We start from the raw sequence: 17160 nt of genomic DNA on the forward strand, positions 1-17160 counted from the left end.
TCCGTCGGAAGTCAGCAGTTCGACGGGAAAATTTGCCGCCCCTTGCAGCAGCAGCGCTGTCCCGTCAATCACCACCAGAGGCTGCGTATCAGCCGCGGCCGTGGCAGCAGTCCGTGTCGATGCATATACGTTGGGTGTCCAGCGCGCAGGACGCCTCATCCAGCGTCCGGGCAGCTTTGATAGGCGCAGGCCTGCAGTTGGACCCCATCGCATCCGTAGTAGGAGCCCCGCCATCTTCAGCGAGTCGTCTTGACAGGTGTCATGCAGCGCTGTCGAGCGACCAGAAAAAATGCCAATGGAGGCCAATACTGCCAGCCCATCATCACAACAAAACGCCCCGCCTTGACCAACAAGCACCCCGCGTCAAACAAGGCTCAATGCCCCACCCCCACCCCTGCCTGCCCTCACAGAGATGGCTTCTCCAACCATGCCCACACCAACACCCTCTCTCTCTCTCTCTCTCTCTCTCTCTCTCTGAATTGAATTTTGATCAAAAAAAAATTTCAAAAGTTGATCAAAAAAATTAAAATTAAATTTTGATGACTCTCTCAAACTCTCGAACACACACTCTCTCAAACTCATTCTCTCTCTCTCTTAAACTCTCTCAACTCAAACACACACACTTTCTTTCTGTCTTTTTCTCTCTTTCTCTCTCTTCCTCCCATAGATACATCCGAATACAGATGAGTGCCGACACTTGATGCGATACAGATGCACAGAGGAGGCAGCGACGCAGTGAGACAGGGATGCCAGGGGCTGAGATTGGAGACAGCACTCTGACGCACAGGTCAGGCACGGTGTTGGGCTGCATTGCACGGCAGGGATAAAAGTCCACAGTCAGTCACAAGGACGCGCCTTTCGTCGTGGGAGGATTTCAAGGTTTATTTTTTTTTTTTTATTTTTTTTTTTTTTTTGTCCTTAAAGCGCAGATGGCGTGGAGAGGGCCGACTTGTGGTGTGCACTGCCACTCGCGCTGCCATTTCGTGCCTGTAGCATCCGTTGGGCTTGCTTTGCTTGACTTCGAATGTAGTTTGTCCCCTTCTTACTGAGTTCTTTTGAATTGTGCAGACTCAGCGCGTTTGCCAGATAGATGCCCTGTAAGAGTTGCAGTACTTACATGTTAAAAGACCAATCTGATCCAGTTTTTTTTTTGAGCAAACTCGTTTGCTCGCCGCGTTGGAAGCGGTCGGGTCCAAGCGTGCGCTCTTGTTGAGATTCATAATTAAATTTTGATTACGTACTGTCCCAACAGATTGTGTTTTCATGGCTTAAGCAAACATGAACCAGAGGTGTGACTAGCAATCCGTGGTTGAATGTTGCCGCCGGGCCAAGACCAGCTCGCGCAGCACTTCTTGCCACGACGGCCGGGCACTCGGAACGCCCTGGGTCCATACATATATCTAGGTGCATTGGTTGACGCGAAAGGCAGAAGTGAGGGGCCCAGCAGTGTTAAAATCGAGCTTTCTCGCTTCCATCCAAGCAGGCAGAACTAGTCGGCTCACCTTTGCAAGTCGAGGTGGGAATTTCGAGCCAACGGGGGGAACGGCAAGTCGTCGGCCATCCAAAACGGCCCGAATCACATCTGCCTCGCGCTGAAGGTCGGCATAAGGCGTTTGGCCAAGACTCCACATTTCAAAAAGAACAACGCCATATGACCAGGTGTCACTGGCAATACTGAAGCGCTGCTCCTGCAACACCTCAGGAGGCTGCCAACGCGCCGCCGTCTCCAGCAAGCTCTGCTGACGATAGTAGCCAGCCTCATCCACGCTACTCTCAGTGGCATCGTCCTCTTCAAATGCCTTTAGATCAACAGGCAGAGGGCGTGCCAGGGACGACAGCAACCGTGCATGGCCAAAATCGGCCAAAACTACCTGCAGTGTACCCATGGCCTCTTTGCGCACCAAAACATTTCGCGCAGCAACATCTCGATGCACCAGTCCGATATGCGCCTATGCAGAGATGCGAATACGCGTCCCGTCAAGCACCTTGTCACAGAGAGCTGTGTGCAAGCTTCCAAATCCGTCGCCACCCGCCGCAGGCACGAACCAGGTATTGAAGGGCTTCTGCCAGCCCAAAGGCAGCATCAAGAAACTGAGGCACTTGGATCTGCTGTGCTTTTTTGCGCAGCTCCCGCAGCCAATTTAACAATGATCCACCTGAGTTTTAAGGGCAATCGGTAAGGACTCTGACTCAGGCCAGCGACGCTTCATTTTCGCGCCCTTGGTCGCTGCGACGGGGAGATTGCACTCACCAGGCAAATACTCGGTGCAGATGCTAATGTGATGCTTGCTCTGGTCAAGCACGAACCCTTCAAGTCGCACGACACGGGGGTGTCGCGCGGCCAGCAGCATGGCCACCTATACAGCAGAATTCGTGATGTCAATGATATTTACAATGCCGCAAAAAGGCCGTTTGAGCTCAAAGACAAAGGTTCGTGGTCGGTGCGGCACCTACTTCGAGCATGCCCATGGCACAAGCTGCCTTCCCATCCATCTCTTTAATGGCCACAGGTTGAACATGTGGCATCAATCGTCCCAACTTGACAACGGAAAAAGTGCCCCGGTGCAGGACTGATGACGAGACGACGGCGCCAGCAGCAAGCTGATGCTCGCCGAGACCTTGAACGACGGTGTCGGACAGGGCGTGGGTGGCCAGCGTGTTCAACATCCTGTTTTGAGAGATTGGCAGATGAGAGGGCAGAGTGAGGACAGCGAGGGGCAAGTTTATATAGCAGAGGGCAGCGTCAGCGCGGGCGGAGAACAGCCATATTGTAGGGCCAAGAGCAAGTCGGGGCCAGGACGTACTGGTGTTCAAGAGTAGATTCCACATCGTCAGCAAACAACTGTTTGACCCTGTATGAGATTGTTGAAATTGCCAGTGGCAATCGTGATGAGCATTCTGTTCCTTTGCAGGCTGAAGCAAACTTCGATGGTGACGCCTATGCATGGCGCTGTTGGCAAGGGGCGAGGGGTTGACAAGTGCACGAACCTTCGTTGCCGACGAGTTCGGTCCCACAGCAAGATGAGAACAACGAGCACCGTGGCCAGGGTGACCGTCACAGCAACCACGATGGTCACGAGATGCGAGGAGGAGCCGGATGATGCGGCTGCGGTCGGCGCAACAGTCAAGGCGGGCGCCGTGGACGCTACAGGTGAGTTGCTGGGAGCCGGGGTGTTCCAGCCCCCCAGGACCTTAACGGTGGCACAGTCGACAGTTTGGACCTCGTCCTCGGCAATATGTGCGACTACGGCGCCCGCTCCAGCTTGATAGTTGAGGATCATGTCCGTGCGGTTGAGAATCAAGGTCAGGGAGCCCTTATCCTCGGCCCCTGACCATTCGGCCTGGCCATTGGCGTTGAGGACGGGCGTGTCCATGAAATAGGCAAGGAATGGCATGAGGAGCGGGAGGCCGCATTGGACGGCCAAACTGTAGACGGGTGGGCCAATTTGGGCATGACCAAAGTGGTACTGCAACATCATGGGATTGGCACCGCAGTCTGGGAAAAGAAGTTCCTTCGAAGTATTCCACAGCTGGCAACACCGCCACTCATCCCAACCATCGCCACAATCTTCCACCCCATCACAGTACTGGTAAGGAAAGATGCTGACACCGCTGGGGCATGTCAGGTTGGGGCTAGTGGTCAAGATGCACGAGCCATCGTTAGCCTCACTGCCCGAGTCAAGGCTTGGTACTGAGGCATTGGAAGCATGTCGGAGCACGGCCTGGCACGTGTCATACACAAAGGAACAGTGCGAGGGAAGAATGACACCTTCGCAGCTGGAGCTCATGCTCGACACCAAGAGGTCAGCGCGGACGACAGTCAGATTATTGGCAGAAGTATCGAGCAGGAGCAAATTGTTCTGTGTCGGCAGCATGCGGGCCTGCACCAAGGTCAGTTTGTTGTGGGAGAGGTTGCAGAAGCGTAGACCGAGCAGGCTACGCATGTCCAAGCGCTCGCTGAGAATCTGGTTGTGGCTGAGGTCCAGGGTTTCCAATTGCTGCAAGAGGGTGGTTTGGGTGTCTGCAAACCCATCAATGAGATGGTGGCGGATGACCAAACGTTTGAGGTCGTAGGGTGCGCCTCCCAATGGGGCCGCTTTCAGCTTGTTGGTCTGGCCTGAGCCGCGGCTGCCATCGCACACCAGGCTGGGGCGGGTCTCGTTATCAAACTCGACGACACAGCCGGCAGCAGCAAAATGAGCGGTCATTTCGCCTTCGTGATCCAGGGTAAAATAGCCGACAGACTTGCAGACATAGGCCGTCCAGTAGTACCGCGCCAGGCAAAATTCAGACGTCACGTCGGTGTAGCAAGTGGCCCCAAAGCCCGCCCACAGTCCTCCGGAGTCAGCCAGGCGGGTGCAAGTAAAGCATGGTTCATCCACGCCCTCCTGAGACCGCAGCTGACTCAAACGACAACCGACCGCCTGTCCATTCACTCCATCCAAACCAGCCAGCAACCAACCCCATCCCAGCAACACCACCCCCGCCACAAGTCCCCGGCACCCTGTGCCCCCCCTGCCCGTCATGTTCTTGGAGAGAGAGCGAAAGAGTGTGAGAGAGAAAGTGTGTGTGTGTGTGTAAGAGAGAGAGAGAGAAGAGAGAGAGAGAAATGAATTGGTAGAGAGAGAGAGAGAGAAAGAGCAAAGACACAAAGGAAAAGTACAACTACCACAGAGAGAGAGAGAGAGAGAGAGAGAGAGAGAGAGAGAGAGAGAGAGAGAGAGAGAGAGAGAGAGAGAGAGAGAGAGAGAGAGAGAGAGAGAGAGAGAGAGAGAGAGAGAGAGAGAGAGAGAGAGAGAGAGAGAGAGAGAGAGAGAGAGAGAGAGAGAGAGAGAGAGAGAGAGAGAAAAACTGCGGACAATTGCACTTTTTTTTTGTGTATCAATTTTTTGCACACACATGCATGAACCAGGCCTCTCGTCATATACGCCTGGGGTAATGAGGCGGGGAGGGGGAATCTAACAAACACACGTATTTGTAGGAATGTGGGGTCTGAAGTTCAGCTGCTATGACAGAGCCTGGCCGCGGATGCGTTAGCGATACATGTAGAGGATGGGTTCGGTGCTGAGACATATGCTGGCAAGGCATTTGCGACCCGAGGCCGTGGTGTCGTCCCAAAAGGTGTAGCTCATGGTGGTATCGACAGTCGACCAAAGAGCCAGGATCGACCCCGACGTTGTGGCAAACTCTTCGGCGATGCCATACTCACCAAAGTGCAAGCTGATCGCCGAGGTGGCGGCCGCCGGGCCCGCGCGCGGAATGCGTGTTCCGTATCGGACCGTGTGAAAGTCTGACACAGTCGCCGACGCGTCCGTTGTGTATAACCCCATCAGAAAGTTACTAAAGCCTGTCGAATCCGACTCGCGGCGCGAGTAGACCGTGTACACGTCGGGAACCGTGGCAAACTTGAACAAAGCCTGCCGAAACGCAGTGCCACGAGGAATACTGCCAGACATGTCCGACCTCGTTTCCACGGGCTCGGCTGGGAATTGTCCCGACGTAATAGGCTTGAAGGAAGGCGTGACCTTGGTCGCAAAAAGAGTCCTGCCAATCGCCAAGAAAGCGCAACGAAACAGCCAAGCAACCCACCGACCAGGGCAATACAAAGTCATTTAACATCGATGTAAATTCACACAAAAGCAGGGATGGAGGTGAATGCAGTCATATGTGGGCAGGTCAACAAGCACTGCTAATCAATCAGTCGACGCTTTGCAAAGGACGTACCACCCTCCGCCTTCCGTTGTCATGTCGCAGTAGGCCATCATGCCCACGCCCTGGCGCGAAATCATGTAAATGCCATCGGCGCGTGTGTCTGTCTCCTGTAAAATGTCCAGGCAACTGCCGTACGAGGGAAAGGTGGGCCATTGGTCGGCCTGCAACACTTTTCGGGCATCGAGGCGCGTGCGATACATCATCCACACGGGCTCATGCTCAAGGCAAATGCCTGCAATGCATTTGGTCCCAAGGGCAGCATCCGAGTCGGTTGAGATGTAATTGTTGGAGCCGTCTCGGCCCGACCACAGATCGATCCACCGATCCGTTCCCGAGTGCTCCTCGGAAATGCCGTTGGCGCGGTACAGATGTAAGTGAACCACAGTTTCCAGCTCATTTACAGAGGCCGGGTAGCGTGTGCCCTGACTGAAGCGGTAAAAGCCATCGTTGTACACGTAGCGATTGAAATCCTCGCCGTAGAGGAAACTGTCAAAGTCGGTCAGGTTTGTTCGTCGATAAACGACAAACGAATCATTGATGCCGGGGAAGCGGAATAAAATCTACGGGCGAGGTCAGCATTTCCCGTGAGTAATCACCATCTCAAGATGTCAAGGCGCGACCATTTGACTCAAACTCGCACTTCATTGTACATGCTAGAATCGGGAATCGAGCCGGCCATGTCTCCATACGGTGAGTTGAGGCTAGACAGGTCATTTGTTCCCGAGGTGAATAAGAAGGATGGCGTGACTTTTGTAGCAAACAACGTCCAGCCTCCACCTATGCAGCAGGCATGAGGTCATTGACTGAAACAGGGAGAGTCAGTTTGAATCCAAGGAGGGCATGCTCGCAGCTCGCACCTTCCAAGGTCATGTCACAGTAAGCGTTTTGGATGGTCAACCCATTGGGGCTGATCGGATAAATGCCAGATGTGGTCACACGCTCGGCTAGACGAACGGCGGAACACGAATGCCAGATGTTGTTGACAGGCTCGCCGATGTTGGCGCCAGACTGGTCACGATAGGCAACCAGGATGACGCCGTCCTTGCGGCACACACCTATCACCGAGCGCGTGCACAGAAGCACCGGAATCAATTCTGTGAATCCTCATGGGGACTGCGGAGAAAATATGTAAGGATCGATCATGGGCTGCGCAAGACGAACCAGCAATGCATTTTGTGTTGGCAGCACTGGCTTCATCCACAGACACGGCTCGTGTGCCGGTTCCGGTTGTTACAGCCATGTTTACCCAGCGATAATCACCGCTTTCAGCCTCAGCCAAGCCGCCAGCCGCTGCCAGCATGGCACCAGAAGCCGCGACATTGCCCGTGGTTGGCGAGCGGACATTCGAGACCACCCGATGCCAGTTGCCGTTGGCTCCACCCGACACGGTGAGGGTAGTGCCGCGAAAGAAGCTGTCGAGATTGCTATCCCGTTGCGTGCGAGTATAAATGACGTAATCGGGGCTGTCAGCAAATTTGAAAAGAATTTCGAGCACCTGGGCTTGGGCTGGAATATGACCTGCACTGTCATCGTTGATGGCGGAAGCAAGCTGAAGACCACTCATGAAGCTGCTGAAGGCAGGAAAGGATGGCGTCTTCTTTGTCGCAAACACCGTCCTAGAACATGATGGTGGTCAACGAAAACGCCTTTGGTGAGCGGCAGGATTGGGAGAAGAAGAAAAAAAAGGGTCAACGAGCACGAACAAATAACGAACCAGCCTCCACCAGCGGTGGTCATGTCGCAAGATACGGTTCGAATCTGATTTTCAATCTCAATGGCGTAGAGGCCATCTGCGGCGACGGCGGTTGGTGCAAAGTTGGAAATCTGCTGGCAAGAGGACCAATGGCGACGCGGCCAGGCAGACTGGACGGCGGCAGCGGGCGCCTCGCGGACCATGTACCATACGGGCTCTGTGAGGTAGCAATAGCCGGCAATGCATTTGCTGCCCAGTGCTTCGGGGTCATCCGAAAAAAGCCAATCACTCTTGTCATAGGCAGACTTGACGTGCCACAGGTCAAGCCAGAGGTTGGAGCCGTTGTGCCACTCGGAGATGCCCAAGTAGGTTGAGTAATGCAGGCGTTGCACAAGGGCGGTACCGGTCTCAGGGTAGCGTGTGCCGTTGACAACACGAAAGAAGCCACCCGTGTCGCGTGCCTCTGAGCTTTGTTGCGCACCTTGCAGGAGCGTGTCGAGTGCGGGCTGCGCCCCACGGTTATACACGGTGTATGTGTTGGCCAGCTGGCTGGACTTGAAGCGAAACAGGACTTGCGTCCAAGGGAGATCACGCGGAATCTCTCCTGCAGCGTCAGCATCAAGGCTGATTTGACGCGCTTGAGCAGCACCAAGCGCGTCAAAGTTGCTGGTCACCTTGGTGGCCATCCACTCCCAGCCACCCCCTATGCCAACGGGTACACGGCAGCTTGTGTGAGGCCGACAAGGCAAGCCAAGCATACCAGGCGGTCCCAAGCTGGCAAGGTACCAAAACAGGCAAAAGCAAAAGGAGAATGCGGGGGAGGAAGCACACCTTCAGTGGTCATGTCGCAGTAGACTCGTCGGGACACCTCATTGCGGACGACGGTATAGTAGCCGTCGGGGGCGTGGGGAAGAGCATCTTTGATGGCACGGCACGAAGGGTACAGACCTTCATCGCTGCTAACAGCAGTCCAAGCCTCACCAACGCAGACGACGACGTGGCCTGTGGCTGCGAGGGCCAGCTGGCCAGCGTTGGCCGCAGTGCACGCTTCCACCGGGGCATCGAGATAGACGGGATGCCGACTCTGACCGTACTCACTCAGGGCTTGAGTAATCTTTGTCTCGATAGTACTCTCGTTGACGAGCTGCGCCAACTGATCTTGGATCAAGTCAAACTTGACCTCGAGTTCCGTGGCGGGAGTGTAATTTGCAAGCTGTGAAGCAACGGAGGCTTGGACGATCGGTGCTGTGCTCGTCCAAAAGTCATCGAGGGCAGCGGAGATGGCATCATCCACGTTGGCAGGAGTGGCATACCCCGCGAGTTGCTCGCTGACCAGAGCCTGGGTGGCAGTCCAACTGGCGTTCAGGGCCGCCTCAAGGGTAGCATTCAGAAGGGTGGTGGGGGTATACGCGGCCAGCGCGTCGTTGAGGCCATCAACGGTGGCGTAGGGTGCTAGCGAGGTGTTGATGGCAGCTTGCACCTGGGCCGATGTGAGGGCATCACCAACGTTGGGGGCCGGCTCGTTTTGTAGCGCGCTGATGTTGGCGATGGCCTCGGCCAGGGTCTGGTGATCAGTCACGAGAGAGAAGGCGGCTCCATCGTCATCAGTCACATGCACGTCACGCGCGGTCAAAACCAAGCGTCCATCTTGTGCGTCGATTGTTGGCACCGCAGAGTCCGAGGCAGTTGTCGGCCATACCAAAATCATCACCAACACACCCAGCAAAAGCCATCTCTGCCCCAATCGAGTGAGCGCCATCTTGAGCTGGCGCGCGGCACGAGACCGCAGTGAGGTGCAACAAAGCAGTCTTTGAGAGATCCGGTCAAAGAGTTGCAGAAATCAAGTCCCTAGCAAGTGGAACAGCGCAGCAGAGCCCCAGCAAGAGGAGCAGAGCCCCAGCAAGAGGCGCAGAGCCCCAGCAAGAGGAGCAGAGCCCCGGAGAGCTTCAGCAAGAGGAGCAGCAGAGAGATCATTAAAAAGTGAAGGCGATGAGTGTGTGTGTGTGTGTGTGTGTGAAAAAGATGACAAATCGAAACGCCCACAACAACATGCGAAATGCTGACATATTCGTTATCATAGATGCTGACATATTCTGACTTTTTGCTGGTCATGTTGTGTTGTGTTGTGTGTTGGAGTCGTTTCTGTGTGTGTGTGCGTGTGTGTGTGTACATGTACGTGTGGGCAGTAATAATTTACGGCGTGCTGGCGGCGGCGGCGGGGGAGGAGGAGGCGAGGCGAGGTGGTTGAGTGGTTGGTAGTTTGAGTCTCAGGTGTGCGCGATTGGAGATTGTGTGTCTTGTCTTGGTGATCTCTTTGGTCGTTGCGATCAAGCTCAACTTTGATGCGTGAATGTGGGGCACCTAGGGTGTGCTTTGGCCGCGACCATGACGGGGGCCGAGGGCGGGGCGGGCTCGGCACCCGTGTCCAGCTACGCGAGCTCGATGGGGCGCATTGTCTTGGCATACTTGTCCGCCATTGGTGCGGCGGCGGCTGTGGTGGTTGGAATAAACAACGGGCATCCCGCCAACGACGATGTGTCCGTTTTGGGGCGCGGTTTGCTGGCCTTTGCCGTCTCGACCTTTGTCATCTTCCTCTGGTCCGTGACCCACGGGAATACGTCCTTTTTTGACGCCTACTGGTCGGTCGCCCCACCGCTGGTTGCCACCTACTGGGCCATCCAGGGTGCCATTGATGGACGTCAGCCCGATGCCGTCCGTCTCGGTTTGTTCTTTGTGCCCATGATTGTCTGGGCCATCCGCCTCACCGTCAATTGGGCCTGGGGCTTTCCGGGCCTTCACCATGAGGACTGGCGCTACGTCGACATGAAGCGCCAAATGCAAGGAACCCTTGAATCTCCCCCCCGCTGGCGGCAGATCTTTTACTGGATTTGCGGTTCCCTGCTTGCCCTTCATACCTTTCCTGCCGTTGAAATTGCCCTGGGCACCATCCCAGGTTTGTTCATGTACTTCTCACACGTGGCGAGCCGGGTTGCCGAATCGCTTTGGCCGACACCTTCTTCGCGTGGCTCATGGCACTGGTGCGGGCTGTTTGCTCTGCCCCGCAGCGTATTTGGCGGTGTATCAAGGCGAAGAAGACTGGACAGCGGCAGACATTACAGGCTCAATTGTCGCTCTTGGTGCCGTTTTCATCGAGGCTTTGGCAGATCGGCAAATGGCGCAATGGCGTCGTGCCAATCCCAATTCCAAGGTTAGAGGCCCCTCTGAACGTGGCAACTGACCCGATGTTGCCTCTACGTCACACGCTCCCCTGAACGCCTGGCTCACAAACAATCGACAATCAAAACGGACATAGGACACGTGCAACATTGGGCTATGGCACTACTCTCGTCACCCCAACTGTACGAGCTGTAACCCCTTGTGCTTTGCTCCTCGCGCTTTCAATTTGTCATTGGCTGTGTGGTTCATCCCGATGGGCTCATGTTTGTTGCAGACTTTGGCGAGGCCTTGTTTTGGTGGGGTCTGTTCCTCATGGGCATCACGGCCGACGATGCCAGCCGATACTGGTGGACGGCCGCTGGCGCGTTGGCCATCACATTGATGCTATTCTTTGCATCCATCCCCATGATGGAGCAGCGACAGTTGGCACGCCGGCCCCAGACCTACCGCGCCTACATGCGCGTCACCCCCTCGCGCCTAGTCCCTTGGTTCCCACGCTCTGCAGAAGAAGCCCGACCCCTCAATGATCGCGAATAACCCAGAACGATGAGTAGACAAGACCAAATGGTCAACCCCAACCATGTCCCTGCCAAATTGACCTCGGTGCCTAGCGCGCCTCCCTCAACAAGCCCCTTCTCACACATCAGTCCAATATTGGCCCAATAGTTGTGTGTGTGTGTGTGTGTGTGTGTGTGTGTGTGTGTGTGTGTGTGTGTGTGTGTGTTATTTTTGCTTGTAACTCCTTTTGTGACTTTTGTGGTGTGTGTGACTACATGTACTTCTCTGTGTGTGACTTCTTGTGTGTGTGTGTGTGTGCTTTACACTCGCTCTCTCTCTCTCTGTCTCTCACTCTCGCTCTCTCGCTCTCTCTCACCATCGCCACGGCACAGAAAAAAAAAAAAAAACAGGAGGGAAAAAGGAGATCAGTGAGCTCAGATCAGTCAAGAGTGTGTCGTCGAAGAGAGGGTGGTGTTTGAGATCAGCCAGCTGCTGGATTGCTGGGCAAAGCATGGTTGAATTCGGTGCGGCGTGAACGGCGGTCATGAACACGACAGATTTCGACGAGCTGCGCTCGTTTGCCATGGAGGCTTATCGGCTGAGCCCCTATCTCGCGTACCGTCCAATCTTGTTGCCGGGCGGAGAGTTGGACCGGGCGGTTGATGCATTTATCGAGCAAGAGGCCGACGAATTTTGCTGGTCGCCCTGCCAAACGCCCGACTTTCTGGCCCAGCTTGTCCGGGCTGGCTTCTTGAGCATCACTACCCCACTCGCGCCGCGCCCCTCAGAGAAGCACCTGCTGCTCCCAAAGCTTCACTTTGAGCGGTGCGTCATCGAGCCCGTCCAGGCGGTCAAGATCTCTCGATCCCATCGCAAGCAGGCCAAGCACTACCGATTTACCGTCAATCGCAGCTTTGACGAGGTGGCTGAAGCTTGCGTCCGCCAGCACGGCTACAACTGGCTCGGCTACGTGCGTTCCACCCTAGCAGAGCTGCACGCGCAACCCCGACGGGGCGTGTCTTGCATTAGCATTGAGATCTGGAATCAGGATGATCAACTTGTGGCCGGCGAGCTGGGTACCATTGTGGGTGCCATGTACACCAGGTGAGTTGTCGTGCAATGCGCGTCGCGTCTTTTCAGTATTGCAATGTCCGGCCATCCTCAACTCTTTGCCCCTCCGCTCTGGTGCTATTGGTTGTCAGTATGACAGGCTTTTCAGAAGAGTCGGGCGCCGGCAGCGTGCAGCTGGTGGCCCTTGGTGCCTACCTCTATCTGCAGGGCTTCCGCGTTTGGGATCTTGGTGTGTTTCATGCCTCTCGTGGCCTGTCAACCTCGAGCTCAGCTCTGTCATGTTTTGCTTCTCTTTGCTCATTTGGTTTTTGTGGCATAGGCATGGGCATGCCTTATAAAATGCAGTTTGGTGCTCGTGAGCTGCCACGGGCCGAGTTTGTACAGCTGGTTCGCCGGTGGCGTGATCAGCCCGTGGATTTTGACCAGCGGTGTGATCGCAATGCCCGTGAGCTCGTGGATGAGATGCGTGCGCGGCTTGTTGAAGCAGCGCAGTCGGCGCCCAAGGCAGCCGAGGCTCATGCCGACGCCCAAGCACCCCCGCCTACCATGGCCTCTTCATAATGTACCTAGACCAACACCTTTCTTTTTGTTATTGCTTTGTGGTTTTGCAGTTTTTCCTATCACATCTGGATGAGATGGCATCAATTCACACAAGCAGAGGCGCTGAAGATCCCCCAATGCCGTCGCCAAGCGGGCTCACCAGCCCGAAAGTAGCGGGCGCACCGGCCTGAAAGAGACGGGCTATCTGGATGAACAGGCCTTCTGAAGCATGGCGCATGGGAGCACATGCCCCATTTTTGATGCAAAGAGAGCAACAGAAGCAAAGGAGAAACACACGCAATGCGCACAGTCCACGTGCTACAAATTCCTTGTTCGGCACCTGACCCTTTACAACCGGGCGCAGCCCAGTCACTATATGGCCAGCAAAGCAATCCAAGTAGAAAGAGAAAATCAAAAACACTCAAAATCTCTTGTCGACATGTCCAGCGCCTTCTCCACGAGGAGTGAGGCGCGATGAGGGAAAAAAAAAAAAAAGAACGGTGGCTGTTGGAGCCAACCAATCAAGGCTGTTCGTCTTCATCCACTGTGGACCAGTCTTCATCTTCGTCGTCGTCCCCGGCCTGGGCTTTACCAGCAGCCTTGGAGTGAGGCTGTGGACCATCGACATCCGTGTCTGTATCTGACGCTGCTGCTGCTCGCTGGCCCGGGCGTTGCTTCTTACGAAACACCTTGTTCCCTTGCCGTGCTGTCGCTCCTGCTTTGGGGATTGTAGTAGAGGTCACCGCAAGGCCTCCCTCTGATGATTCGACACCAAACTCCGAATCGACTTCGCCCTCCTCGTCATCCTCGTTATCCACGTCGCTATCCACTTCAGCCAGGTCACCAAAGCCATCATCGCGAGACTCGGCTGAGGTCATCCGGGCAGAAAGGATGCAACAATACAAAGAAGAAGGTCAATGTGAATTTGCAGGAGAGCAGTAGGCAAGATGAGACCATGGCAAGGACCTCGTTAAAGAGGGGTTGGGGTTGGTGGTTGGGGGTTGAACGTACTGGCATCTTCGTCATCATCCGAGTTTTCGTCCTCGTCCTCTCCGTCCCCGCGACGAGCCTTGCGTTCTTTTTCAATGGCACGTAGTGCACGGCCTGTTGGGTGAAACAAAGAACCGCCAGGCAGGGCAGCAGGTGCAGCATCAGATTGGCAGGCACGCTAGGGCTAGGCCTAGGGCGACACGCGCATCACACGCATAACACGCATCACACCCATCACGTACGTCGGTCACGCTCTCGCATGTTCTGGGAATAATGTCTTCGGCTTCCTTGTTGCACTTGGCACAAACGTTGTTGGCTTCGGCACACTCCTTGCACACAATGTGGTACGCCATGGTGACACGCTTCTGCTGGCAACGCACGCTGTGACCCGGCCCACCAAGACGATGGTGAGGCTCGGACAATACGACTGGAGCGCACAAGGTCTTCCTCGACAAGGCTGGAAGCATGGATACGACGTGGCAATTCATGACTGCGAGGGAGCGACAGGAAGCAAAACACACCAGCTGCCGGGCTTTGTGCGGGGCTTGTATTTGTCAAACTTCTTGCGCCAGTCCAGAATTTCAGCACAACGCGGGCACACGTTGGTGCTGTTTTGCTGGCGGATGGACTTCATCTGCTTGGACTCGCCATACTTGCTGCGGGTCGGGTTGGGTATGCAGGGCACGGTGAGCTTTGCAAACCAGCCAGGCGTACGAATCCATGTGCATGGACGAGCGCGTCTCACTTGGCTTTATACACCACGGTGTTTTGATGTTTCTGCCCGCGCTTGGCGGTGTTACCGCGACGGCCGCCCATGACGCTGACGCAGGTCACACACAAACTAAGCTCCAGCATCAAGTCAAAGTGAGAACCAGCACACTCCAACAGGGAAATAAAGGCTCATGCTGGCATCCCACAGCCCCGTTGAAGACTGTCATCACCAGCGCATCACCCCCTCACAGGCCACATGCAGATGCACACCCGCCCGGCTGCCCTCACACACACACACACACACACACACACACACACACACACACGTTCTCGTTCATTTCTCTCTCTCTCTCTCTCTCTCTCGTTTGACGGCGCAGCGCGCACGCGGTCTTGCGCATTTGACTTTGTTTGTCTTACGTTTCGGTTCTCTCTCTCTCTCTGCAATGAAAATTGCTGAAGAAGAAAAAAGACTGAGAGAGGGGGTGTGAGAGAGAGGGTGTGTGTGTCTGTCGCAGTGTGTGGTGAGAGAAAGAGAGAGCGCAGTTTGAGAAAGAGAAAGAGAAATGACAAGCACAACTACCACATGTAACGACAGAGAGAGAGAGAAAGAGAGAGAGAAAGAGAGAGAGAAAGAGAGAGAGAGATATGAATTGGTTTGAGAAGAGAGAAGTAAAGAGCAAAGACACAAAGGAAAAGCACAACTAAGAGAGAGAGAGAGAGAGAGAGAGAGAGAGAGAGATGAATTGGTTTGGTCGGTTTGAGAAAGAGAGTTCAAAACAACTGTATAATAAACTATACACCTCGGATGTCAAGCGTCTTTGTTTGTGTTTTATTTTCTTTTTTTTTCCCAGACGCACACGAACTGACCGATCACGATCAGTATGGGAGGTGACTGCAGGGCGCTGCTGGGCGTGGTGGTGGGCCTGGTGCTGTTGTCAAACGTAGATCCTGTTCAAGGTCGACTCTGCCCAGCTCACTTGGGTGATTGCAGCAGCGGCGGGCGGCGTGGTGGGGCTCAATCTGTGCCGTTTGCGCATCATTTTTCCCCAGAGCGACAACACCACTTGCACCGTGCGCTGGGGGACGAGTATCATCAGGCAGCGCTCGAGCAGCGCCTCAGCGACCTGGGACTGGACACTGACGGCAACAGCAGCAGCCACATGGTCAACCCAATGAGCTTTGGTGCCGATCCCACGGGTGTGCACGACAGCACGCAAGCCTTGCAGGCGGCCATTGCTCGTCTGCTCGCCTTTGGCAATGCCTCGCAACAGACCCACCTGGGACTGGCGGGCGGTCAGCCCATGATCGATTTGGGTGGTGCCACCCTTGACCTGCACGGCGGCCTTTATCGTGTGAGTGCCCCGCTGGTCATTCCTCGCGGCTACGCCAACCTCAACATCCAACAAGGTACCCTGCGGGCCAGCCCAGAGTTTCCCTTGAACGCCACCCTCCTGGCCGTCGGTGGTGGCACCATCAAGGGGGCCGGCGTGCTCAACCTGAACATTATGCGTGTGACGCTTGATGGCGCGCAACGCGTGGGGGCCGCCCTCGATGTACGCAACGGCCAGTACGTGAACCTGGGTCCTGCCCTCATGATCTATGGGTTCAATGCCTTTGGCATTCGCATGAATGGTACGGGAGGTGGCTACATCCACAACAGCTGGCTCGGCGAGATGCCTCCCAGCACTTTTACGGGGCTGACCACGGCGACCTCAGCTACGGTGCGCGAGCTGCACAACCTGACAGCCACAGCCGTTTCCCTCGAGGGCAGCGAGCACGATTGCTACATGACGGACGTCATCATCTGGTCCGCCCTTATCGGTGTGGCTTCGGTCAACGGTGCCAACACTTTGACCCACGTCCACACTTGGAACCTGGCCACCGTGGACGGCGGCATCGGCATGTTCATTGAACATGGCTCTGGCAAGGTTGGTACACATGGGCACATGTTGTCGTAATGGGTACATGTTGTCGTGTGCCTGGTGCTTGGTGTTGCGCGCAGACGTACTCATGCCCCACGTTTGGCGTTGTGGGACCCCGTCTTAGATTGTCAATTCATACATGGATTTTGCAGCCATGGTGGTGCAGGACCCCAAGAGCATGATCATATCTGAAAACCTGTTTCTAGGTCGTGGTAATCTCATTCTCGAGGCGGTCACAACAAACACGATGCAAGACCTTGTCATCACGAACAATCGCTGGTGGTCTGAGGGCCATTATGGAGGCAATGACACAATCATCGTGCGCGGGAACATCGACAGTGTGGTGGACGTTGTCATTGAAAACAACGTGGCCGACGAGCTTTGGGTGCAGCGTAGCACTCGAGCCACCCTTTCGGGGCCCGTGCCATTTGGGCGGGGCTCGGCGCAGCTCGACTTTTCTGGAGCCCTGCTGTTCACCCAGCCGATTCAAACAGCCTCGTGTGAGGTGACAACGGATGGTCCCGTGGTGGCCCACGTGGTGCGGCCCATCGACGCGAAATGGCCGCGTCGGCTTGAAGTCGGTCTGGCAACCAATGTCACGGGCAACACGCACACCAACATTAGCTGCACTGTGGATCAGAGCCATCGCCTCCAAGTGGCTCATTGACGGGGGGCTTGAAAGGCGCCACGCCCGGCCTAACACCGACGTCGTTTGTAATTTAGTCATTCAATTTGCAAACAGCACCATTCATATATGAGCCGTAATTTGGACACAAAAGGCATCAAAACTCGTTCGGCAATAAGCCCGATTGATGACAGGAAAAAGCAAACAAGGATACGGGGAGG

General features: G+C 55.3%; 5 protein-coding genes across 5 annotated transcripts; 3 read left to right on the plus strand and 2 right to left on the minus strand.

Moving 5' to 3' along the window:
- Positions 1-918: 918 nt before the first annotated feature.
- Positions 919-9164, minus strand: MONBRDRAFT_29577 (uncharacterized protein; the record flags this gene model as incomplete). Its single annotated transcript, XM_001750054.1, has 15 exons — positions 919-1095; positions 1503-1799; positions 1872-1949; positions 2047-2156; positions 2252-2357; positions 2455-2668; positions 2805-2852; positions 2989-4851; positions 5044-5544; positions 5725-6272; positions 6353-6489; positions 6570-6767; positions 6874-7328; positions 7427-8108; positions 8237-9164. 15 exons carry the CDS (start codon positions 9162-9164, stop codon positions 919-921), a joined length of 6342 nt encoding a protein of 2113 aa, XP_001750106.1.
- Positions 9165-9790: 626 nt separating this feature from the next.
- On the plus strand, positions 9791-11119 carry MONBRDRAFT_12194 (uncharacterized protein; the record flags this gene model as incomplete). Its single annotated transcript, XM_001750017.1, has 2 exons — positions 9791-10358; positions 10857-11119. 2 exons carry the CDS (start codon positions 9791-9793, stop codon positions 11117-11119), a joined length of 831 nt encoding a protein of 276 aa, XP_001750069.1.
- A 436-nt stretch (positions 11120-11555) lies between these two features.
- Positions 11556-12353, plus strand: MONBRDRAFT_38996 (uncharacterized protein; the record flags this gene model as incomplete). The annotated part of the gene is made up of 2 exons (XM_001750018.1): positions 11556-12184; positions 12283-12353. Coding segments are annotated over exons 1-2 (630 nt in total), but the record flags the coding sequence as incomplete, so codon positions are not given.
- An 859-nt stretch (positions 12354-13212) lies between these two features.
- MONBRDRAFT_29579 (uncharacterized protein) lies at positions 13213-14315 on the minus strand (the record flags this gene model as incomplete). Its single annotated transcript, XM_001750055.1, has 4 exons — positions 13213-13559; positions 13703-13795; positions 13920-14062; positions 14203-14315. The coding sequence occupies 4 exons, from the start codon at positions 14313-14315 to the stop codon at positions 13213-13215; spliced, it is 696 nt and encodes a 231-aa protein (XP_001750107.1).
- A 958-nt stretch (positions 14316-15273) lies between these two features.
- On the plus strand, positions 15274-16981 carry MONBRDRAFT_29580 (uncharacterized protein; the record flags this gene model as incomplete). The annotated part of the gene is given in 4 exon segments (XM_001750019.1): positions 15274-15318; positions 15338-15463; positions 15490-16320; positions 16439-16981. The coding sequence occupies 4 exon segments, from the start codon at positions 15274-15276 to the stop codon at positions 16979-16981; spliced, it is 1545 nt and encodes a 514-aa protein (XP_001750071.1).
- Positions 16982-17160: the final 179 nt, after the last annotated feature.

This window comes from Monosiga brevicollis, genomic scaffold (genome assembly GCF_000002865.3).
Source record: "Monosiga brevicollis MX1 MONBRscaffold_36 genomic scaffold, whole genome shotgun sequence".
NCBI lineage: Eukaryota > Choanoflagellata > Craspedida > Salpingoecidae > Monosiga > Monosiga brevicollis.